At 41.0% G+C, this 24,932-nt stretch overlaps 1 protein-coding gene across 5 annotated transcripts in view; it reads left to right on the forward strand.

The window, feature by feature from the left end:
- The first annotated feature begins 378 nt into the window (after positions 1-378).
- map7d1a (MAP7 domain containing 1a) overlaps positions 379-24,932 on the forward strand; it is a 43,585-nt gene continuing 19,031 nt past the window's right edge. For 2 of the 5 annotated variants that reach the window (XM_078252408.1, XM_078252411.1), the window contains exons 1-5: positions 379-793; positions 14,886-15,092; positions 19,568-19,636; positions 20,401-20,421; positions 24,744-24,907. In XM_078252408.1, coding sequence (XP_078108534.1) covers positions 724-793; positions 14,886-15,092; positions 19,568-19,636; positions 20,401-20,421; positions 24,744-24,907 — 531 coding nt within the window. In that variant the 5' untranslated portion in view covers positions 379-723. The remainder of the gene's footprint in view (positions 794-14,885; positions 15,093-19,567; positions 19,637-20,400; positions 20,422-24,743; positions 24,908-24,932) is intronic. The other 3 variants (XM_078252410.1, XM_078252412.1, XM_078252407.1) reach the window with 2 other exon arrangements.

Here is a 24,932-nt window from a genome sequence, read left to right on the forward strand (position 1 = left end):
AAGCAACTACGCAATGACAAAACATTGCAGAAAATATAGCAAGCATGCTGGTCAAAGCAAAGGCATGTTTTCCAAGGGAAGAATTCTATTGAGTGTGAACTATGAACTGGCTCTGAGAGCATTGTAGTTTTGTGGATGGATAAACCCAATCAAAATAGAGGGGGGGGGAAGCTATTTTCTATACATAACGAAATTAGTTTATATCAATAAAGTCTGCCATATGATTATAATTTAGGCGTTTTAAGATGTATAAGTTCCTGTATCTGTCTTCCATTATGTTACATCTAGCAAGTGTTACGACACATACTGTAGATATCTGTCGCACCCCCCCTCTTGGTAATGGTACAGTCCGATCGGAGAACGCGTGAGGGACCATAAGCAAGAGCAGAACATCAGCTGTGGTGTGTCGGAGAGTGAGAAACTTCTCTCACTCCTCCTCCCCTGCCTTCTTTCTCCCAAATATCCCCCGGTACCTCTTTATGTAACTTCTCTGAGGAGAAGCCACCGGTGCCTCCATCGACAGGCAGGTACTGGCTGGTGTTTGTTAGTGTTATTTTTTTTGGTTACTCTGGTCTGTCCGGACGCTTTCAGGAGGGTTTCCTGCCCGTTTCGTTCAGGACATCGGGTGCAACTGGAGTGACTCCACCAAGTTTCCCCCCTATTCGGCCTGAGGAATGAGAGGACTGCCGGTGTGAGAGGAAGAGCCGAAACTCGCATGTTTGAATGAACAAAAGAACAGAAAGCGAGGGTATTGCCGCCGAAATGGAGGAAAGTACTCTGCCAGGAGCAACATGTAAGTATTATATTCTGTAGTTAAGTCTACTTTAGAGTTGAATCTGTCTTGTTTAAAAAAAAAAAAATGCTGGAGTGCTTTGTCATTCATTTCCTTTGTCACGTTGTAACAAAATAATTTAAACCGCTGTCTTGCTAGTTTTAACTTTATAGTTGCCTTGCTCATTTAGTGGTTGAGAAACACTGTTGCAGTTAAGGTAAAGCAATAGAGAGCGTGGTCGGGAGTGAATTTGTCTGATGAATTATGGATAATCTATTTGGAGGTGCGGATGCAGACAGTCCACAATTCATAAAGCTAACGCAACCTTGTTGTTGTCCGCAAGATTAACACCTAAACCCTCAAACCCGGTTTTAATCTGAAGGGACAATAAAAGATGATTTACCAGTTTGCAGACCCTTTTGATGATGAAAACAAAACACCGGTATGATGACTGACTGCTGATGGATGTCTCTTAAAAAAAAATCTGTTTCGCATAGAGCTCAGCTATCAGGGTTATAACAACACAAATTGCGCTAGATGAGGTAATCTGACTAGTAGGCTACCACCCCATCCCCCTCCGTATGTTATGTTTAACTCACTATACTAACATGATGCAGTCACAAGCAGTCTGGGATCCCTTCCTATCTCCTCTTTGCTGCTGGTCTACCAGAGGATGTTTTCCAAAATGCAGTGAATAGTTGTTGTATGCACAGGTGCAGTCATGCTCATTTTCTGCTGGTGCAGAGATGCATCACGAACTCCTGATATCAAATCAACAATTTAAATGAGAGCCTCAGCTGGCCAAAGTGCAGGATAAATAGTTCCCCTCACACTCCAGCCATATCCAGCTTAGTTACTGCTTTATACATGCAATTACAAATATGTGGATCATGCAGTTCAAGGCCAATCAGGTCATGACTTCTTCACTCAGTTATAACAAATGTCTGTTTGAGACTAAATTGAATACCCATGTTGGAAACCTGCCAATTTGACGTTGTTCTTGCAAGCAGCCCAGCATTGCTTCAAAGTCTGAATCTCCACGCCAAAGCATTGTGTGTTGACATGTTGCCTGCTTCTGGAAATAGAAGGGGACACACAATGTGACCTCCTCCTCCTTCTGACAACAGAAAACTTCCTTCCTGCTGACAGGGGGCTTCATGGAGGGAGGTTGGCTTGTTTTGGCTCTGCATCAAGCAGGAGGAGAGATGCGCTCCATCCTGTTTGTGGGAATCTTGACCAGTAGACTGAAGTGTCTTTAAACAGCCATGTTCTCAATAACATAATGTATGTATGACCATAGAGTTGGAAGGGGCTGTCATCATATGTGATATGAGTCATGGCAGAAGCCCTGACATCAGGCCTCTTGCTTCATGTGATGTGTACAGTATGTCAGCCAGACTGTTATGCTTCCCATGCTTACTGAGAAGGATCAGTGGTCCGTGGTCATCAGAGCTCCAACACTCCTTTTGTGTAACTCAAGCTCAAAGTGCGACATTTGCCTCCAGCTCACTCTGTGATCATGTGTTTTTCTTCAAGTTCTGAATCAATCTCATAATCTTGCTCTAAAGGAAGATGTTTACCTTTTTATGATACCGCTCTCTCACAAAGAGGAAGGAAGAGTATGTTCTTCAATTAAAATAAAAGACATGTTTTCTTGCCACGTCGGCTCTCAAGAATGTGTCGTGTCCTTAAAACATCTGTGATCAAGATATGTAACCAACACCTAGAAGCAGTAGGACAATTGGAAAAGTCTTCTCCTTTTGTTGAAATACAGGCACTAAAGAAATCTCACTTGATTTGTCCCGCTTGACAACTAGCCCTTGGACTGGAGCCTGGGCCAGCATTGTGAAAATCTGCTGTCAGGATTTATGGAGAAGATCTTCTAATCCGTCTTTTCTTTATGCAGGCTTTCTTCTCTCTGTGCTCTCCGTTCTGCCACCCTTTGACAGTCGGCTCTTTTTGGTCGTCCTCCCTAATCACCGTACCTGAACAGCTAAGCTGTGACCAACTGAGATGAATAGACATTTTTATTTTCCTTTTTATATTAAAATTAGCCTTTTCTAGCTTATTCACAGAAACACCTTAAGGGAATTACAATGCTCATTCCTCTAAACTTCTTACAGGAGGAGCAGGATGTAGGTTGTGTAGTGTAGAAGAGACTGAGATGATGCTTTAAATAGTTATGAGTCATTATGCAAACTTTGTTTTAAGCAAAAACGACAAGCTGCTTCACCACAGCCATATTGAGGATAGATGGCATCAGCAGGCTGACAGGGAAACGGAACATAGTGTAGTCCTTGTCTATTGTGTAATATGGGAGAATCCACCAGCTTTGGCTGGCAAGCCTGTACTGTAATGAACAGGATCAGTCAGCTACACATCTTCAGCCGCAGGAGATGTTATGTAATCGGGGGGATACGTGTGAGAGCCTCCCATTTTTGGAGATAGGGCTGCTTTAGTGTCTTTCTAAATTAACAGTGGGCAGCGTCCCATGTGCCCTTCTAGATTCACTGCCTAATAATGGAGCCTGATAACAGCACTAGCTGACATTGTTTTTGCTCAGGATTAGTCGTGAGCAATGCAGGTGTGTGTGTGTGTGTGTGTGTGTGTGTGTGTGTGTGTGTGTGTGTAATGAGATGTTTTCATGTTTTGCTGGAGATATATTTGACTCGGACAGGTTAGCCACGTATGAAACCGCTTACGTTTGAAATGTATCAACTAAAGATAAATCTTTCATCGTGTAGAACTATACAAGTCATGACTGAATCTTTTGTGATTATGAGCAGAGTAATTTACATTCATGTATTTTTGGGAGTGCAATAATGTTGCACACTACTGTAACTCTATAGTTTTACTGTAGGCCAAGCAACATGCCTGGTTATGTCAGGAACTCTTTTGACTTGAACTGTTCTTTGGGCTAGGACATTTGAAGCTTCAAGTCATTTATGCACTGTATTTAAATATTGAAGTTTTCTATTTCAGAGGGAGAAAGTAATGGCACCCATTACATTTATCCTGCTGTGTCTGCTGTTTTTAATCTCATTTATATTACTGGGTGGTGCACACAAAGGGGACCAACCTGTGTGTGGGCCTCATCCTATATAATCCATTTAATTTAGTGTATGTGGCTGCAATCACTGATTACTTCAATCAAATGTAATTTTTCAGGCATGTATGACTAAAAGGATTAAAGTAGCAAACTGATTATCATAATTCTTTACCACACTCTTTTAACAAGAGAGAAATTTTTTTTGGATTCATTGATTATTCCTCTAAAGGCTCTGACACACCAACCCGACGACCGACCGTCGGCAGAAAAGGTAGTCGGACTGATCAGTCTCCCCGAGTTGGTCAAAAAAGTGCCTCAGAACACACCAAAGCGGCGCCGACTTGAGCGTACGTTCTGCGCATGCGCGAGACGTAATACGTCTCCATAACAGCAGGCGGCGCTAATCTGTATTGTCGCCCAAAAAAATGAAAACCGGCAGCCGATTGGACGAACGCGTCACGTGGGTCTGGCTTCTCCCGAATTTCAAAGCCAGACCATAACGGCGGCTTGTTCGGAATACGATCTCGTATTTTACAAAAATAGTTCGCCGAAACGTGTTTCTGAAAACATTTTAAGCGAGAAATGGGCCGTGCAGTTGCTGAATCTGTCTTCATTTCAGATCGACAAAGGTCAGTTTAAAAAGATTTTCGGCAGATTTTGAGAGGCGTTTAGAGTGGCTCATTCCGCTCGTCATTTCCGGTAATTGGTCATTGATTCCGACAGCCCACTGGCCGATTCTACAAGTCAAATCGGCCCAAATGAACGGCGACGGCTCCTCCGACTGACGACGGCACGGAACACACCAAACAGACTCGGGTCACCAGCCTCGCCAGACTGTCCGACGGCTGATAATCGGGTTGGTGTGTCAGCGCCTTTAAAATTACCTCAGGCAGTGTTGTTGGTGTTGGTGTAGGAGACTGGGCGCTTCCCAGTTCTTACATGTTCAGATATGAGTTTGGAGAGAGAAGGGAAAAGAACAGAAACATCTGATTCACAAAGAACCGACTGAAGTCATTCCAGTACTGTGGCGTTGAGGTCTGCCGATGAAACTAGAGTGCAGTTTTTAGACAGTGAGACATTTGCAGTTGTTTTGGCTCCTCTGCAGTCTAGCTTATTAGATTTAAAATGAAACACTTACTGGGGTTGAAGAGCCGAGTTGCAGCTTTAGGGTGCTTAAGGTGTTCACATCATATTAGTTTGAAGAGCAATGGAATCTTACTATGTTTTTTATTATTATTTCTTTTTATAGAGATATTCCCTGCATGATAGTGTTATGGCTGCAATTTATATACTGGCCACCCAGTATGGATGTAAACCCTTTCAGTCTCAAGCTGCAAGTTGGCACTTAAACTGCATAGTCACTGTTTATTTTAACATAAAAAAATTGGAGTACGGAGCCAAAAGATCACATCACTGTCTTAAATACTCATGGTGGCTCTTATTATGCAAGAATGCTCATATTACCCCTGATGTAGAAAGCTTTCCCATTAACCAGCAGTGTGCAGACTCTTAGCCTCTGCAGTATTCTACCAGGAAATGGCTACTGAAGGCGGTCAATATGTGCATGCAGGCACAGGTCATGTTTGTTTTTGTGAACGTTGACGACAGACACAACCTTTTGAAATAATGTGTGTGAGGTCTTTTTAATTGTGGACCTCCTATCCCCATCCTCTATTAGGAAAAAACACAAATACAGTGGATTAAGGTAGGATTAGAGCTGAACTTGCCTACCCTTGAACCAACTAAAACGCAAGGTAGCTCAAATACAACAAAGAATGTTTGTGTGGTCTTGCCCTTTGTGGTGCCCTGTTAGCTCACCTGGTTGAGTGTACATCCCTTATAGGCTCAGTCCTTATCGCCTGGGTATGAAAAAAGCCCAAAAAGTAATCTTGCCTTGTAAATAATAACAAATGCTGATAATTGACAATTAACTGCTACAAGCTCATCTTTTCTATGCCTTGTGCATTGTGATGATGACTATAGTCATTCACTCACTTTCCATAGCCCCATTATGTGTGTTATTAGTCACATTTAAAATGACTGGGGGCTACAGTTTTGATAGATGAGCCTCTAAAATGGGCCAAAGACACTTGTAACTTCACATTTTGCCCCAAGAACGTGTCTGGCTTATCAACTTTATGATGTATGACCTGTCTTCAGCTCCTTTGGTCTTTACCTTTTTATAATGAGACCATTTGATATATAATACAGTTGATCATTCAAAGAGCTGTGACTTGTCAAGAACCACCTATGATTACTTTGAACCGAATGACTTAGAGCTGGAAGCAGATCACAGAATTAATAGGCGACCTGTAGGTGTGTTTAAAAGTAGTATACAGGAGAATTGTTTGGTGCAAAACGTATTAACTACCCAGTTCAAACTGCATGAGTGTGATTAAAAGAATAGTGGGATATTTTGGGACACTTTGTTTTGTATACTGATATAAGATACAAGGTATATCTTTATATGTGCTGGTTGGCAGATTCCGTTACCTTTTTAGATAGAGCCAAGCTAGCTGTTACTGCCTGTTTCCATTCCTTATGCCAAGCTAAGCTTTCTGGCTTCTCATCTAACTCAGCAAGCAAGCGAATGAGCATATTTCCCAATGAGGAAATATTTAATAATTAAAATGGCCAGGTTGCTTCAAAGACGAACACAGACAGCATTTATGACCAATACATTGACTGCACCATAACAGAATGAAACCAGAAAGTCAGAGATTTATCAAATTATTGGACCATGGAAAGGCAAGACAAGCTTATTTAGTGCACTCAATGCACAAAGACAATTGAATGTGCTTTACATAATGCATTAAAACCATCAAATATAAAAATACAGTACAAGACAACAATACACAAATAAACTAGAATCAAGGCCTAAGTTTGTTCCAAGAAGCTGCAGCAGCTGGGTAGTAAGAAAGTGATTGAATGCCAAAGAAACATGCTGTTCTTACTACGAACACATTCTCTTTAAAAGCCTGAGAAGCCCATGAAATGGTCACATGCTATTTGGAAGGCATCTGCTCGATTGTGGCATACAGGAAGAAGGCCGATGATGCAGTGTTTTGGCCCTAAATGTATTATCAGTCAGCTGTACTGGCCTTCTTCCTGGGACACTAGAGGAAGGACAAGGGGAGGGAAGTCTTGATTTGGACTGTGTTGGTTATTCCTTCCACCTCCAACAAGTCTGAAAATATCCCAGACGGGCTGCTCTGTGCTCTCTGGTCGTCTGAAAGTTCCAGTCACCAGACCTATCAGCTAATATTAGACCAGCTAAAGGACATGCTCCTTGCACTGTAAGCACATCTTGATCTCCCTAAACATTCCTTGGCCATTGTATCACATGTATGTTGGAGCCATTGTTTGACCCGTTTTCGTCAATTATTTTAGTTCTTGTCTCTGCTTTCTAGGAAATGTTATGGTCATTGAGTTTCATGGTTTTGTTGATGTATTTGAACCTCGCAGGGAGAGTGTGGGAGTGAACATTTGGCATCATCATTGTTACCTGTGATTATGAAACCCATGATTGGACCTTGTTGCCAGCAAAAAAAAAGTTCTGGGTTTTTGTGTGGGGAGACAAAAATCCAGTTAATGAGAACTGTTGGGTGTAATTGTATGTTGAACAGGCACAAGATTACTGCCTGGGCCTGATTTTTGCTTTAGGTAATGTTTATGAAAATGGCCACATTGGAACAAAACGACAAACAACGGCTCTGTGAGCTACCTCAGACAGGGACACACACACAGGCAGAGCTCTTTAAACATGTCACCAGTTACATTACCTGTATCTATATTGAGGGGCAAACTAAATTGCAAAAGATTAAACTTAAATTGTTTACATATACATACATATTACATAGTCCTATTTGGACTAAAATTGGTCCTTGATGGTGACAGAGGGACCAGAAAACCCCGCCATTGAGAGATCACTCTGTCAATTCCCAACCCCCAAAAGAGACATAGAGCCGGTTGCCAGGAGCGACTGGCTGGCATGCCGATACACTGCCTCCAGTTATGAATGGCAGCTTTTGCGGCCCAGCTAGACATTCCATCCCATCTCATCCTCTGATGTCATTGAGAAAGGCTTGACTTTGGCGGTTTTTGACACTCTTTCCCCACCACTGGTCAGACTGTCTAGGTTACTTGTCCCTTTATGTTGGAGCATGTTGGTGGCAGCAGCAGATGCAGGGTACCCCAGAGAGCTGCTGCGAGGTCAAATAAGCGGAGCCTTTCATCAGCGCGGTGGCTTCGGCACATACGCCGGTGCAGGAGAGTGCCGCAGCAGCTAAATGCAAGGCATTGTTCTCAGCCTGGGCCAGGTGATGGGATGAAAGCTGGTGCAGTCACTGACAGAGACATCTGTATTCACTGGCCGATCGGCATGCAGTGAAGGAATGCAGTCTTTTTAAGTGTCTTCAACACTGCTGGTTGTTATGCAGAACCACTTTTGACATTATAAGACAGACATCAGCTGTAGCCTGATGAGTGGGTTCATCAGTCTGACTCAGATATCAGAGACTCGGATATCTTTGAAAGACAAAAAAGTCCAGGGTGCTCAGGAAGTTCAGTCAAATGTTTGAAGGTGCTCTTTGGGGTCGGGAATTCAATTAAGTGTAGAAAAAAAGTATTACAAACCCTTTATTTTACTGGCTATTTCATGATAGAAAATTTAAAAGACATAGGGAGAAGCAACCCACGCATAGCAGCACAGACAGCCTTCTTCAGGGTGTGCCACCCTTTTCCAGCTCTGGAAAATGATTTCCTGGCATTTTATAGGCAAAATAATGATTTGATTAATTAAGTATGGTAAATAAGTAGACAGATGGATCTATAATAAAAAATAGTTATTTGTTGCAGTCCGTGTTTGATTCAGTTGTATCATGACAATCAACTAAATCAATCCAGGATTTGAATTAGCGATTAAACATAAAAAGGTTAACGCTAAAGTTGTTAATCAGACAAAATACCAAAACTTATTTGGTCCCAGCCTCTCAAATGTGAGGATTTCCAGCTTTTTCTTTTTTCATATAATGGACATTTTGTTGAACTTTTTTATACACTAAATGATTTAATTAAAACATAATCATTAGAATAATCAACAATCAAATGATCTTTAATTGCAGCCCTAGTTAAAAGAAGCCAGGTGGTATTCAACTGCAGTTTGTGTGCAGAATTTAGTGATGTTTATCTCACTTCCCCTTTAAAATTGTAGTCCTCAGTTGTAAGCACATCTAATGAAAACTTTGGTCTCTAAACACACACAGGCAGGGCCTGGTTTGGCATGAAGTCAGTGCTTGTTGTTTACACTGCGCTTCCTGTGTGTCTGGGCCCCCTTGCACTCTTACATCACCCTATTCGGTGCAGGAGGGACACCACAGGGTGAAGGGGCGACGGGTTAGGGGGGTAAGCGATGAGGTAGTTCATTAGTCCCCTGGCCCATCCCAAATGAGATGCAGATCCATTCTCTGTGTGTTTCCCGAGTCCTCTTTTCTTTTTACGGGTTGCCGCCCTTTCCCTTTCCAGTCTTTTGATTTCACACTCTGGATTTCAATCCTGCTTCCTCGCCTTTTGTTTGCCTCATTTCCATTTTTCATGAGAATGTGCTGCACATCCACCTTGTTTACCAAGCTTTTTTGTTGTTGTTGTAAGATTAGACTTATTTAGATTATGCAACGTTTCTGTTTCGTTGTATTAAATACCTTTTATTTGTCCCTGTTGGTGGTCTGAGTGCGTTCACCTCCAGTCTCTTCTTGTTTGGCAGGAGACAGAGAAGGTTGTGCTTAAGAGTGAATCTCTTAGCTTCATAAATATTCCATGTCTTGCCCTATATTCTTACTCTGCTCAGTATCTTGGCGAGACATTGGCAGTGCTCTGGATGTTGCATTTGGAATAAGCAGCAGCTTTGAGTTGTAGATGTATTCATTATGACTGATCACTATCATGTAAGATCATTTTAAAGCTTACTTTTTTGGATTTACTTTGCACTGGAAATGTCTGCCTGTTTTTGTATCGAGCTGTTTCACAATGATATTGCTTTTTACAGCTTGTCTCAACCCAAAGTATCCTCCCTAAGCTGTTAATGAGCAAACACTGTCCTAAGAATGTGCTGACATAGTTTGCTGATTCTGTCATACAGTGAGTCATGTGTTTTGCTGTGCTGTGGCAGAAACAAGCTTTTCTTACCCTGATTCACGGGTCCCCTTGTAAGGTTGATGAACAGGTTGAAAAAATAACAGTGTGGTATATTATCTGAACCCTGTGCTTAGTACAAATCTTACAGCTGTGTGGAGAAAAAAGGCTTCTGTTATAATGTGGGCAGATGCTGTTCCAAGGACCTATCCTCTCGTGGCTCTGCTTTCTTATGTGTTATTTTGAATGGAATTCCTATTGCCTGGACATCAATATTCATACTCTGTTGTTATTAAAATAATTAAACTGGAAAGGCTCTTGTGGCCTTCAGCTTTGGAGGTGACTATCTAAGTCTATTTAAATGGCACTGGTGCAGCGGTGTGGGTATTTATAACCTGCTCTAACAAAATAATATGCTGTGAAATTGGATTTCTGCTAAATCACATTTTGTGTGGCAGAATTACCAGTTGTTGTCCCAGTTTTTAACGTGGCTCTTTACTCATAATGTCATCAGCCAAACTGTAAAGTACTAAATCCCTTTTGTGCTTGCACTTTGGGAGTGAATGTACAATGAGCTTTGCAGAGCCTGTGCTGCATTTTTCTAAAATCAACATTTGAAATTGCTTCAAACTGGGAAATGGCACTGAATCTGTGCAAATTCCCTGCTGCTTCTCAACCTGCCGTTCTGCTCCCACACTGTGCTCGTGCATGCATGCATACACCCACTTCGGCAGGGGTTCCTTTACTGTTTCTGCTGACTTTAACAGATATCTTATTCCATTGTATCACTTTTGCATGTAAATGGGCTCAGCTGTATGCCTCAGGCTTTGTTTGACACCTGCAGCTAGAGAGGCCCCATAGGGAGACATTATGGGGACAACTGAGCCGTGGTGCAAGGGGGACGGTGTGGTGTTCAACCAATGGTCACACACAGCATGCTGAAGATTCCTGAACCGCCTCTGACCCACTTTAGGGTCTCATAGCTGTTAAATACCTATTTGATATTCAGTAGGAGAATAAAAGAAAGCAACCGTGCCATGATGACATAGCTGCTTTTAGGTGTTTAGGTGCTTTTAGATTGATTTACTTACTACCACAAGATTAGTAAGAGATTATGCCTATTTACCTGAGCCACCGCCGCCCCACAACCTGGTGGTGCACATCAAAACCTTCAACATGCCTGACACGTTATCAAGCTTTTGAAACGCTGACCAAATGCTTGTCCTGTCCTGAGGATTCTCCCCCCCCCCTTCCAACAATAAGCTCCACCAAAGTGTTTTTCCATGTTCAGGCTTGATGGAGACCCGAGCGTCTCAGAGGAAGTTGGTGTGCATTGATTTATGATTATGAATAATGTAAATGATGTCACAAGAGGGTGGTCTAATGGCTTTTGGCTGTAGTTGTCCAGAGAGTAAATATGGTAAGCATGTGATACACAAGTGTTCCATTGATAGACCCCCTCTTGTTGTATGGGTTGTATAAATATAGTAATAGAATTAGGCTGATATTCCCATTTCTGCAATGATTCCACACCTAAACACACCACATGAGAACGCTCGGTTACATAAAAACGTGGTCATTTTATTGTCTCGGCTTCTTTCTTATGACTGTGACAACAGCCGAACAGAGTTCATGAATTGCTGAACAGATTCATTGCATTCAGGACATCTGTGCAAATATTACTTAAGCATTCTCCTTGAAGCCCCGCATAATTATGTCCCAATCTTGTTTGCTGTAAGGGGTCACTGTGTAGATCATTTTTAAATGCAGCTGTACCAACCACTATGTCAGCCCAGGACAGGCAAAAGTCCCTGATTCGGAGCCATTACACTTAGCAGACTTCTTTGTTCTGTTATGTAAAGGTGCACCGTTCTTGTAAACAAAGTTATGTTTACATTCAGTGTTCTTCACCAAAATGCATCACTTGCATCTTTCTTTTCCCAAAAAACATTTTCAAAGCAGTTTTTTTATATACGTATGTATGTCTATTGCTGTGCTTTGTTTACGCCAATGTTTGCTAGTTTTGCAGTTAGTTTAGTCTTTGTTGGCGCCTGTAGAAGCACTCCTCCATAGCGCCATTAGTGGTCAAAAACTCCACAGGGTACCTTAAAATGAATTGCAGTACACCTACTTCCAAAATTAGTACAAATTCATTATTTGATCGAAAGAAAATTAAGCACCAACTTTTTTTGATAATCAATTAACACTTTATTTAGTCATTTATCAAGCAAAAATACCAAATATTCAAAGGTTCCAGCATCTAAAAGGTGATAACTTTCAGCTTTTTATATCGTAGTAGATTAGATTTCTTTAGGTGTTGGACTATATGTTGGATATAAAGCAATTTGAAGAAGTCACTTGGGCTCTGAAAACTTGTAATGGGCATTTTACACTTTTTTCCAGTTTAAAGACTAAACAATGAACTAATCAAATAAACCTTCAGCAGATTACTCAATAATGAAAATAGTCGTCAGTCGCAACAATAGTTGAAACCCCTTTCTTACATTCTACTATTCCTTCCCCCATTAACTTTCTGTCTTCTATCGTGCACTCTGTTCTCCAGTTCTGACAGGGTTAGTGCTGCATCAATCAGCCCTTGTTTCAGTCCCTTGCTACGCAGCAGCAATCCTCTCCCTCAGCTCCCATCCCATTTTCCTCCAGAGAGCTTCAGGTTTCATTAGTATTCATTGTCAGTGCCACCGACATCATTGACAGTATAGATCACGGTGATTGTCTGACCAGCGGCCAACGTTGCTGTTAGCCAGCCAATTCTGTGTGGCTCCAGTTCTCAGGTGTATGGGGAACTTTCACAGGATGTGAGGCAACATACAACACAATACCTGTCTGTCAGAACTGCACTTGCTCCAATCACCTTTAGTAGCCTAGTTGTCATATCTGCCCTTAGGGATCTGTAAGATGATGAATTCAGAGACAAGGGTTGTATGATTCATCACATGAGCAGTCACAATAGTGCGCCTGTAGCATCAAAATGTTGTAGGGATTTGGTTGATAATTGCAGATATTAAATCACATATTTATTAACAGGATTTAGCCTCAATACAGTAACATGGATGAATGGGGAAGGAAAGCCAAGAGCTGGCAGTTTTACTGGATTTAGTCAGGTTTGAATAAAGTTGGTCTCAAGCCGTGGGTGCTGTGTTTGTTATATGGCACTGGATTTTTTTTTTTCTATAGTAAACTATTTAAATTTAATATTTAATCCCTGAATACATTGTTTGGCCCCTGCTCTGTCTTTTCCCCCACAGAGATGCATTTTGTTACAAAATTGCACCTCTTCTACTTTCATTTTATTTTACTACCATTCCCCCTCCTTCCTCTCCCCTCCCCACTGTCGTTGCAGTGTTTTGGCCGCTGTCCCGTTGCTATGAAGAGACCACAACAATGGCCCCTCTCTGTCCGAGCACATCACTGCCCGAAGAATGCTTGTTTAATAGCGGCAATGCTTAGGCAAGGGGGAAACACAATGTCTTGTATCCCAGCTGAACTCGTTCATAGACTCATACTGCCGTTCTCTCTGGTCATCGGGCTTCATCCAACTCAGGGTCATCAGTAGCTGCCTCCATTTCCAAGACTGATGACATAGCTTTTCCATGTGCCGAGCTGAGCACAGACAATCTTTGCCATGAGGCCTGATATCTCACTGAATGCTACTAAGCATGGTTGTTGCAGTAGTGAGAAGTTACTTGGCCTCAGCTATTCATGCAGACCTTTTTTTCCAGCTTTGTGCCTCTTAGGTTTAATAATAATCAGAGTTTTACACACAAGGGAGCAGTATGTTTTGAAAAAAAAAACAGCTTGTTTTCGAAGGAGAAGTTTATGGCTTAAGAGGCACACTGTACAGTCGCATACTCTATAGAAAGCTATAATCATTTCTCTTTTAAGTCGCACAGCATTGGTCTTACTGCTCATTGGTGCTCTTCTATGCAAACTGTTGAATAGCACAGCATTTGTAGAGTAAATCTTCAGTGCATTCACTGTGCCAGTGTGACAGCCCCCTACTGTCTGTGTTGTTTTTAGCCAAAGTCTAAATAATTTACAGCATGTTGCCCCAGTGTTTACCTTCAGAGACTATGCAGAAGGAACTGTGCTCCAACATGGTTCCACAGGGAGCGCAGGGGTACAGTGCTGAGTGGACAAAGCCAAGAGTCCCTCCCATGAGGGTCTTTGTTTGGCTGTCAAAGCCTGGGCAAACTAATGTTTGAGTCGGAGATTCAAGTTCAGCAGCGTGCCAAATGTGAGTCATCGTGCTGTGAGTGAAGCTGCTGTCTCAAAACAATTGGCCCAGCTATTCTTTTTTATCAAAAAACCCTTTAAAATCTCAGAGAGTACAGATGACTCATGGGCTTGACTATTATCGAGTAGTTTTTTATCAAAAAGAAGTTTGACTACTTCTTGGAAGATGATCACTCTTATTCGGTTTTCCTAAGCAATTTATTTCAACTCAATATATATCAGGATGCCAAAAAGCAATTACTGTTTTTGTTCTACCAGGTAGTCAGGCTGTTTGCTCAGGCTGTTCTGTTGATGAATCAGTTGTGCGGAGTAGAAAATGGTATTAGGCATCGAGTTCGAGGAGCAGACTTAAGACCTATTATCTTGTGCTTCTGAGCAAATGGTGTAATCTCTGCAGCAGAAAATGTTGCTGAACAACTGAAAGAAACATTGTACAGAAACCGAGGAGCCTAGATTGTTTTGTAGGAGGTTTTCTTTTTCATTATCTTGTTACAGAGTTGATATGTGAGTTATCAAATTGAACAATTCCCCCCCCCCCCAAAAAAAACATGGACTCTACCCCTCACACTTGACTACTTCTTAGTGAAAGGAATGAAGACCAACTGGTTAAGTTACATCTCTGTGCTTGCCCTACCTTACTTCACTCACTTGTTGTTTTACTGTGTCTTTTTCTTCGACCAGCTCCCCAATCAGCTCTGAACCCAAACCCTACAAGGCCTGACCCGGAGGGGGAGAGTAGCCCCCCGAAGACAGACACCACCGAGAGAATGGAGTCTCCAGCTAAGAAAGAAACGGATCGGCGATTGACCACCCCCACAAAATCTGACGTCATCCCTCGATCCCCTGGCTCACCTGCATCACCTGTTCCCAGGTTGAAAAGTGGTAAAGGTAATTTAGACACTTCTCCTGTAAAGTACTATATATCCAATAGAGCTGCTGCAGTTGTTGGAACAAGCATGGAACAGAAGCTGCTATGTGAGGACAGCTCAGCTTTGGGGTCAAAGATTTTGGGCAGAATTAAATTAGTAATGAAAAAAATCACAGTAAAGTATGGACAAATGAGCTTTCTTGGTAAGTGGATGGCTAATGCCGATCACTGCCATGCACCGATCCGTAATGAAAAATGAGCAAAGGGAACCGGAATAGGAATTCCATATCAGTGAGCGATGCCAAGAGGGCATTTACTTTGACCAGTTGCACCATAGCCACTTCCACAAAGCCACCACTTGAAGTCATTGCAGCCACTGGTTAGCAGCACATGCAAACTTTAAAGAACATGTTTGATGGTTTTTGGAGTGTAAGCCTCTTTTCTCTCTCCCCTTTATTCTTTATCCATTAATCCATTCGCTGTGGTCATGGTCTTTATTCCCTTAGCGTGAGGTGACGGGGATAAACCCCCCCTCCCCCCCCAAAAGCCCCAAACTGCTCCCAAAACTATAACAATACTTCCAGTTTGCATATTTTGTTATGACCTTAGCCATGTCAGTTATAGCAAGACTTTTATGATATTCTATGTTTATTTGCCAAGTCTGGTCTATTTTAGAGAAAGATGCAGTTGAGTCCTTAGTCTGCTGATTCCAAAAAAAAATGAGCCACACTTCCCTTTTTGTCCTTCCAAGTTCCTTTTCCGTTGATTCTGTAAAGCTCATTACTTTACTTTTGCACCACCCAGAGGGGTATAAAGATGAAAAGCACTTGGTGGCCCCTTAATTAGTAAAATGAAATGGTGAGGCTTTTAGTTCAGTTGGGAGCTGCTGCTTCTGGTAATGGTCTGCTCCAGTTGTATTTTGTCACATTGATTGCGTGTGTTGAGTCAAATTTTGCCTAAGCAAAAAGTGAAAGAAATCTATCTGTAAACACACTATTTCTTTTTTCTTAGGTTGTCTATTGAATTTGCACAATGAGGGTTGCATGTCACACTATGCAGTATACCCTGCACTGCTCCTTTTGTACTCCAATTTAGAGGCGAACAGAATAACACAGAGCTGACATTCTGAGTGTGTGCACAGTCCGGAGCCCAAAACACTGCACCTCGCAGTATTTTCTGGGCCGGTCCGTCTTTATCTCGAAAGCTTTGTCCATGTGACGTTATGATTAACATGGTGGTAAACGGGAGCACATCACGCCGACCGGCACCGTGCACATGGGCCATAGTCCTATAAATATCAAAGTAGGTCAGAGGCTGTTCTTAGGGGAGGCTGCATGGCAGCTTGTTTTCACTTTTGTGATTCATGCCTCCTCTTATTAGACATTGCTGAAGGATGAGTTCCTTTGTGTTTGATGTTGAACATCTGTCTGTGAAGGTTGAGAGGGATGATCAGACTCGAGAAAGATCAAGACTGCAGCCTGTGCCAGTGTTTTCCAGTGGTGGATGTGTTATTTGTGGTAGTGCACTACATAACAAATTATGGCTGGGTATCGCTACTGAGTTCCAGAATCGATTTGATTCCTATACACAAGGTCCTGATTCGATTTGATTAGATTCTATATCGATTCGATTAGGGATATTTCAGTTACAATACAAATTTTGCTTGGATATGAACGAGATTCTCGGAGAACTAATGCTGTAAATTGTACAAGGAACCCTCTAACCCGGTGCATTAATACAAATATTAATGTTGTTGAGAACTGACCCCAAAGAGACAGAAAACATTGTGAAAGTGCTTTCTTTAGCGCAGAGGGTGTGATGCAGAGAAAGAGACCTAAAGCCATACATCTGTGAAAATGGCCATGGCAGTTCTTTCTATGGAGAATTATTGGAGCATTATTTAGCATGACATGGATTCCTTAGATCGTCTAGTTTCATACGATACCCAAAATCTTCACTCTAGCTTTAAAACGGAGCCTCTTAAAAGATCAATCTCAGGATTTTATGATTCGATAAGGGATCATTCAAATGAAGATCGTTTTGAATCAGAAAACCAATTAGTTTTTTTTTTTAAACCCAGCCCTACTACAAATGAACATATGGTTTCACATGGAAGCTATTTTGATCAATGCACATTTTAAGCCCATTTATTTTTGTGGGCTGCAGAAATAAGTTATAATAGGTTATAAGATATACGTATATGGGGAAACTGAAGTGACACGCTGCCGGATTGCAGTCAGAATGTCAGGATTATTATTGTCCAGCTGCAATTTTGTGTTATGAAATAAATTATTACTCAGTAAGGTGAAAATATGACTTAATGTGTTGTAATCTTTTTGTTGTAAATAGGACTGCAACTGAAGATTAGATTCATTATCAATTTATCCCATTGTTCTTTTAATACATCTATTAATTTGGTCTAGTCTAGAATGTTACTGTTGAAAAGCTGTAACCAATTGATTGATTATCAAAATAGTTGCAGATAAAAAAAATTTTTATATCGACTAATTGATTAATCAAATAATTGGTTTAGCTCTAGTAATACCATATTTAAAAAGCGTGCCTGGCACCTGGGTAGCTCACCTGGTAGAGCGCACGCCCATATATAGAGGTTCACTCGACGCAGCGGCCGTCGGTTCGATTCAGGCCTGCGGCCCGTTGCTGCATGTCATTCCCCCTCTCTCTCCCCTTTCATGTCTTCAGCTGTTCTATAAAAATAAAGGCCTAAAATGCACAGACAATAATCGTAAAAAAAAAAAAAAGCTTGCCTTTGGAAAGTCACAATGACAATATTTTAGAACCAGCTTCCATCACGAAAGGATGCAGTTTGAATTCTTAAAATGGCTAGGTTCAGTGTTTGCTTGCATTGCTGTTCCCCTTAGCTTTTTTTTTTTTTTTTTCACTGAGTGGTTCCACCGGGGTACTTGGAAGGAATGGTATGTGTGAGCACACATCAGACATGTCACAGAGAGAAGATGTATATGTAAGTGCCCCCTGTAGTCATAACATATCAAAGTCAAACATACACCTACATCCACATAGGAGATTTAGCGAGCCTGCCGCATGCTGCAGCTTTTATTTGGAGATTTGCTTCCATGGAGATTTTTTTTCTTGATCCAGAAAATATAGCACACGTCAGCTTCAGCCTTTTGTTGAGCGTCGGTGGTGAAATGTTGACCGTGCCAGTTTCCTGTCATTGTCTTGTGGCGTGCATTTCCTTGTGGTGATATTTAAAAGTTAAAAGCCTCTGTCATGCTGACTTTGCAGCAGTGAACAAAACATTTACTCATATATTTATGTTTATCAGAAGGCAGGTGCATCATTGTTGCCTCAGGTCAGTTTTGGGATGAGGGAGTTTGGGAAGTCAACTGCTATGGTCAATGCCACAAAACATTATTATTGTACAAATAATAGCACATTTACAGAACTTTAAACTTAACACAAGCCGTCCTTAAGGAATGATTCCAATTAAGGTGAGGATTAACGAGCTTTAATTGAGTTCTTAGTCAAAGCTTTTTAACTGCTCATTTTATATGGAAGTATGTCAGGAATCTCACTCGGTCAGATAAAAGGCCAAAACGTCTTAGATGTTAAATTTCTCTCAGGTTGTGTTGCAGATCGCATGATATTGTGTTTGTTTTGACCTGCGAGGAAACATAAAGACATATCATAACAAGATTTATTAACTTTCTTAAATAAATGCTGTGTGAGCGAGATCTGATGGGTCTGAATCAAGGGGTTAAGCTTCGCTTCAGAACTCGAACCTCCTATAGCGCCATTTTGATGCTATCAAACGATCACCTGACGTTAGCATTCCATTGACTGCCATTCATTTTGGCGTCACTTTGACAGCGAATAACTTTACATCTGAAGCGTTTAAAGACTCTATTTGTCCATTGTTTATTTCTAAAGAAACACGACAATGTAGAAAAGGCTCCATTACCTTGTACCTCACGTTATGGCTCCGTAGCAGACGTTTTTATAAAAAATAGGCTAACGATTGTGTCATAACCACGCGACTTACTGTCGCACAGTAGAGGAATTACCGTATAGTACAGGAGAAGCTCGCAGGCAGTTTCAACTTACATTAGCTGTTTAGTTTAATTACTAATGTTAACTAGCATTTTAGTTAGCAATAATTAGCCTGTGCCTATGTTATCTCCTTACATATACCTACGCTCTCCGTCTCTGCAAGATTGGGAACGATTGAGATTTCTCTTGGCACAGCTACCAGAAGACTTCCAACTTTCAGACAGGTTGCTCACGGCACATTTACGTCTTCGAGCTCAGTTGGAGGCTGCGCAGTAACGCTCAGCGCTCACCGGAAAAGTGCTTCTAATGGCCTTCACTGGTCTCCGTCCAGAGCAACGGGATCTGTTGGTCCATTATATACTGTCTATGGTCTGAATGGCTTGGACTTGATATACGTTTACAATATGGCACCTCTCATTTACATCCTCTCCCTATTTTCCTCCTTTCTCCCTTATTATCCCAGACATCATGAAGTCCGAGGAGAGGCAGAAGCTTGCCAAGGAGCGCAGAGAGGAAAAGGCCAAATATATTGGTAAGTGGAAACAAGGTGTGGGAGGACAAGCCCATTACATAGGATGAGAGCTCCCCCTAGTGTTGGGGTGAAAGAGGTTGTTGTTTTACATTTGCAGTTGTGTTGCTACTGGGATGGCTCCAGGCTGCAGATGGCATGAACATGTAGCACAGAGAGGATAAAAGGGTAGTTTGGGCTTCTGCACCAGAGTGACTAAAATCAGCAAAAGCCGAGCCACCATTTTACCAATAACGAACCAGCTTTCATTTTCTACATGCATGCTGAAATAAGCTGTCAAAATGTTTGCTTATTGTATGTTTGTTTGACACATTAGCACTTGAGCTCACCTCTGCACTAAAATGTATGTTAATACAATTTGAATGAGATAAAGATATTCATCACATTGACAAAAACAATATTTTTGGCAATTTTGCAGCTTTTTGCAGTGTTATGAATATATCTTGACTTGCTGTTATTTAAAATCTGTTTGCAACAGTACTCAGTCATCAAAGCACGGACACCTTTTACATTTTATTCAAACTTGACTTAATGTTGTTTGATCAATTGGGGCAAAATGTCCTCAGTGCCTTTCACTTGGGTGTCATAACAATTGACATGGCAGTACTTATTTTGTGTCAGTTGATATTGCATCTCCTGGCCCAAGTCCTTATTTTCTGTTTATCACACGGCTGTCACTTTGTCACCTGGCTTACACGCTGGTCGTGCACTGCTTTGCATGACTGACAGTTGCCTCTGTCTTCTCTCTCACTCCTTCCCTCCTGCAGAAGAGCTCAGCATGTTACAAGGTAAGCCACTCACCTATGTGTATGTGGTGGTGGTGGTGGTAACCTATTTCAATCATTCTGTCATTTGGATGTCTCAATTTAATGAAGTCCAGTAGCTTTAACCAGAGTTGGGCAATAAACCAAAAACGTACCAATATACAGACATTAGTAGTCATAAACTAACCTTGCTAATGTTGATATTAGTTAAAAGCTCTTCCCATTTAGCTCCAAGTATCATCCCATAAAAACAAACACAAGTTACATGATTTGACCCCCTCTCTACTTCATTCCATCTCTTATTCTATAACAAATCGGAATGCAAAACTAATAAGCATCAATGCTAATGCATTAGTAGTTGTGCTTGTTTATAATATGAGCTTTTAGAAGAGATATGGCAGACTTGTCGTTATCAGGGAGCCCTTATGGAAGGAAAAATATTTTTATTTTATCATTATAAAGGTAAAGACTACATAAAAAGAGTTCCAATATTGAGTTTTGGTCATGTTGCCCAACTCTACAGCGTTTTCATTCATTTAATCCCCGTGGTTTCTTTGTTTTATAATGTTTTATTTTTCTTTATCATAGAAATTTCAACTAATTGCAACCTTTTTCTGTCTCTGGACATCATCAATGTATCTTTCACAAAAATCATGTAGGCATAGATTGATCAATAACAAATCATGTATCTGTAACTAAAAATGGTATTTTAAGTAGTAGTTTAAATGGTTTTAATCTCAGTTCACATGAAGGAAGACGAAGCGTGCCCTGAGTTTGAACTTTGTTCATCCACATGTTTCATCTTCAGACACCACAGAACTCCTTGGATTTTGTATTTAAAGATAACGCGTTTCAACCACATACCGCAAACCTACTATGATTACCATCTTACTGAAGAAATTGGAGGTTTTAGAGACACTTGAGGCCAGATTGATCGTGGCTGCAAATTTCCATCTAAACAACTTTATATTGCCAAACTCACTTTAAAATCACACACTTTTAAAATGTTCTGAAATAGGAACGTGTTAATTACTTGTTTTAGATACAGAACGGAATAGTGATACTTTTGCTCAGTTATTTTCTTCTTTTTAGTTATGGTAGTCTCACAGGGTGTGTTGTCAGCATGGTACTACTTAGTGATAGACAGAAATGCTCATTCAAAAGTTAATCATACCGTTTCAGTTCTTTATTACCTTAAAGAAATTAGTAAAAACCTTGGTCTTGCTATATTGGTCTCAGTTTCATTTAGGATTCTCAAAGCGACATAAATGTTTTGGTAACTTAAGCATAAACATGATGTATATCCTCACGTGACACGGATTCCTTTGAACTATCATACTCGTACATTCAGTAATGCCGTGTTGTTTGTTCGATAGCAGTAAGATGAGTTTGGCACACTTCATAGCGTGTGGATCAGTCTAATTGGGTGATCCCCAGGCCATGCCAGATGGGGGACTGATCTAATACTCTCAGTCAGAACTGGATATAAGATGGGATCCTGCCAAAGCTTGTGTTTACAATATCGGCTTGAAAGAGATCCTGACTAAGAATGACTTGGCTAATCAACCATCACCAGTAGTATGACTAGTTTAGTAGTAAAAGGTGCACAATAAGAACATCCTAGCCTGCATCTTATTTGTTCCTTGTTACATTTAAGGGAAGCCTTGAAGGACTTGCATCATGGAATTCGCTGTCGCTGTACAGAAGCTAATCTCCTGCCTTGTCTGTCCTTGGTGGGATGGTATAAATACTTTATGTTCCAGGGTTAGAGCAGCACTCTGCTTATAATTATTTAATGGTCTTACTATAATAGTACTATACTGCCGTGCAAAGCGAAAAGACAATAAATGAGTTATTGTCATTTTTGGAACAGTAAAGATCTGCTTTATCATGTGGACAAATATCTTGAGTCAATTTTATTGTTTTGGGGAGAAAATCGTGTGTTGTCTTTGCCGTAACTTCAAAAGCCGTAGAGAAACCAAGGCAGAATATCGTCACATCAGTTACGGTTCTTTGTCTTTGTTTCATGGCGCTTCAGAATGCTCAAATTGAGTTAAGGTACTCTGTAAATGCGATGCCCGCGCTACACACACACACACACACACACACAGCAGAGGACGACGCTGACACGCAGCACATGTACCTGACTGGGAAAGATACCGCTACGCTCGTTACTGTAATTAGGCTACAATAAAACCTAAAAGTAAATGCGTATTAATACCCACTCACCTGTCTACAGGCATACACATGTAAGAAGCGATATATTTCAATCTCTGTCTGGGCGCAGTCCACTCTCCTCCACTGCGCTGTTTACACAAACACAGCTCTACTCTACTCTAAATAGCGAATGTTGACAAACAAGCTAAAGCAAAAGCTGTCGGTTTGTATTCTAAGTGTTTATCTTAATTTGCCACAAATCTTGAAATTTGGACAAATTTAGCTAAACTAACCATCCTCTCTGCAGAGCATCTATGGATGTATTATAAGACCAGAACAAACCAACATGGCTACTTAATATACATGTCTTCATTCTTGTAATGAGTCTAAATTAGTGCCTCATATCCAAACAGAAGAGCATGCTTTATATGCATTAAAACATCAAAACACTCATCACGCTTAATTCTGACGTCTGTCAGAGAGTGGGTGAATCAATCATGCGACTGCCTGTGTGGTAGTATGAGTATGAAATACAAAAAAAAAATGTATTGATATATCATTTTCATATGATGTTGATAAATGTGAAGCCATTTTTTATCATAGTGAGTCCAATAGGATTAATATTGCTTACATTTTAAGTAAAAGTTATAATTGTTATCATAACATTGTGCTATAAAATAGAAGTTACGGTATTTTGCCTTGGTATGACCGATTGTCATTTTGTGGGCAATGCTAAGGTAGAATACAGTAACTTCCTAAAAAGGGTCAAAGGTCAAATTTGAGTTCAAAATGTTTTTGTCGATAGATTAATACAGGTATACACTATATACCTATAACTCAATTGTCAGGACATTAAGATAACTTTAAAGTCATTTTTGTTAAGGTCTTTTGCCTTTGTAGGGCAGTATAGTGCTAGTCTAGTCAGGGCTAATCACTGTCAGGAAAGAGTTGAAGAATGCATTTTAAAGCAATGTCAGCGTAAGATATTCAGAATTGGAGATCTGTTTAGGACTAAACACCCTTATATAGATGCATAAATCACAGATGATGAATGACACTCTGAGGGAATTGTGTAAATCATGAGCTGAAATCATTTAGAGTAATTATCTTAAGCCCCCCCCCCCCCAATCAACAACAGTCATCTATCTCAGCATTGCCCGGTTGAAATCGTTTCCTCCTCCCTTTGTTCTCGTCACAGCACAAGAAGTGAATTATGAAGCAGTTTCCACTGCACTTTACTTGCAGTGCCATCTCTAAATATTTGTATCACTAGAAGGTTAAGATGTGGCGTCTCTCAAATTGAGGCCACAGTGCTGCGATGAGCTGAGATACGCATTGCAGCAGATATTTCCTTTGCCGCAAGGTACTGGCAAGCAGTGCCTCGGTATAACTCAGCTTTTTGTTCCCTTCTCAGATAAAAGTCGAACTGTGTGCCTCCCAATAAATTGTAACCCCTCTAGCCTCAGGCATCTCTGCAATGATCCGTCACCATAGTCTGAAATCCACAACCAGTTGCTTTTGTTGCATCAAGTGCATTAGAGAGCTCAGCCTCGTCTCTTTGCAGGGGCTGATTCTTCATGGAGGTTTTACTTTGTAGTTTAAAGAAATATGGTGAGTTGTGTACACAGAGAGGCAGCTGCAAAATGCTTCTTTACGCTCTCTTTGAATGGCTGAGGGACAACAAGGCGATTTCCATATCAAAGCGTGTGGTTTATTGAAGATGACGTGGAGGCTTGATGCGATTAGTGTGGTATAAAAGTGTCACTTCAGAAGTACTGTAGCTGTCTAACCCCGCTTTGTGCAGTATTCTGTGGAAAAGTAATGTAATTGAATTTATTTTCCAAACACAAAGTGGGATTGAGGTGAAGGGCAACATATTTTTTTCAAAGACAGATTGAGATGAGAAGAAAACATCATAGACTTTACTTTTAGGAAATTTTCTGAAAGCTTCAAACTGGATTGTTCTTGAAAACCTCCAACGTATCAAAATATGCTTTCAACAGCTATCCCACTACTCCTTTTAAGTCCAAACTGATACAGACCTTTCAAAGGGAATGCGTAATAATATACCTACAGTGTTCTGAAAGGACAGGGAAGAGAGGGAGAGAGAGAGAGAGAGAGCTCCTCTGTCCAGCGCTCTTTTTAAGTAAAGTCTTACTCTGTTGACCACGTTTTCTGCCCCATCTTAGCTGCTAAAAAGACCCAGTGGCTGGAGAAGGAGGAGAAGGCACGACAGCTGAGGGAGCAGCAGCTGGAAGAGCGCCGCAGGAAGCTCGAGCAACAGCGGACCAAAGCGGAAAAACGGCGAGCCGCTCTGGAGGAGAGACAGAAACAGAAACTGGAGAAGAATAAAGTACGTTTGGGCGAGAATAATAACT

The sequence above is a fragment of the Sander vitreus genome, chromosome 6 (assembly GCF_031162955.1).
Source record: "Sander vitreus isolate 19-12246 chromosome 6, sanVit1, whole genome shotgun sequence".
NCBI lineage: Eukaryota > Metazoa > Chordata > Actinopteri > Perciformes > Percidae > Sander > Sander vitreus.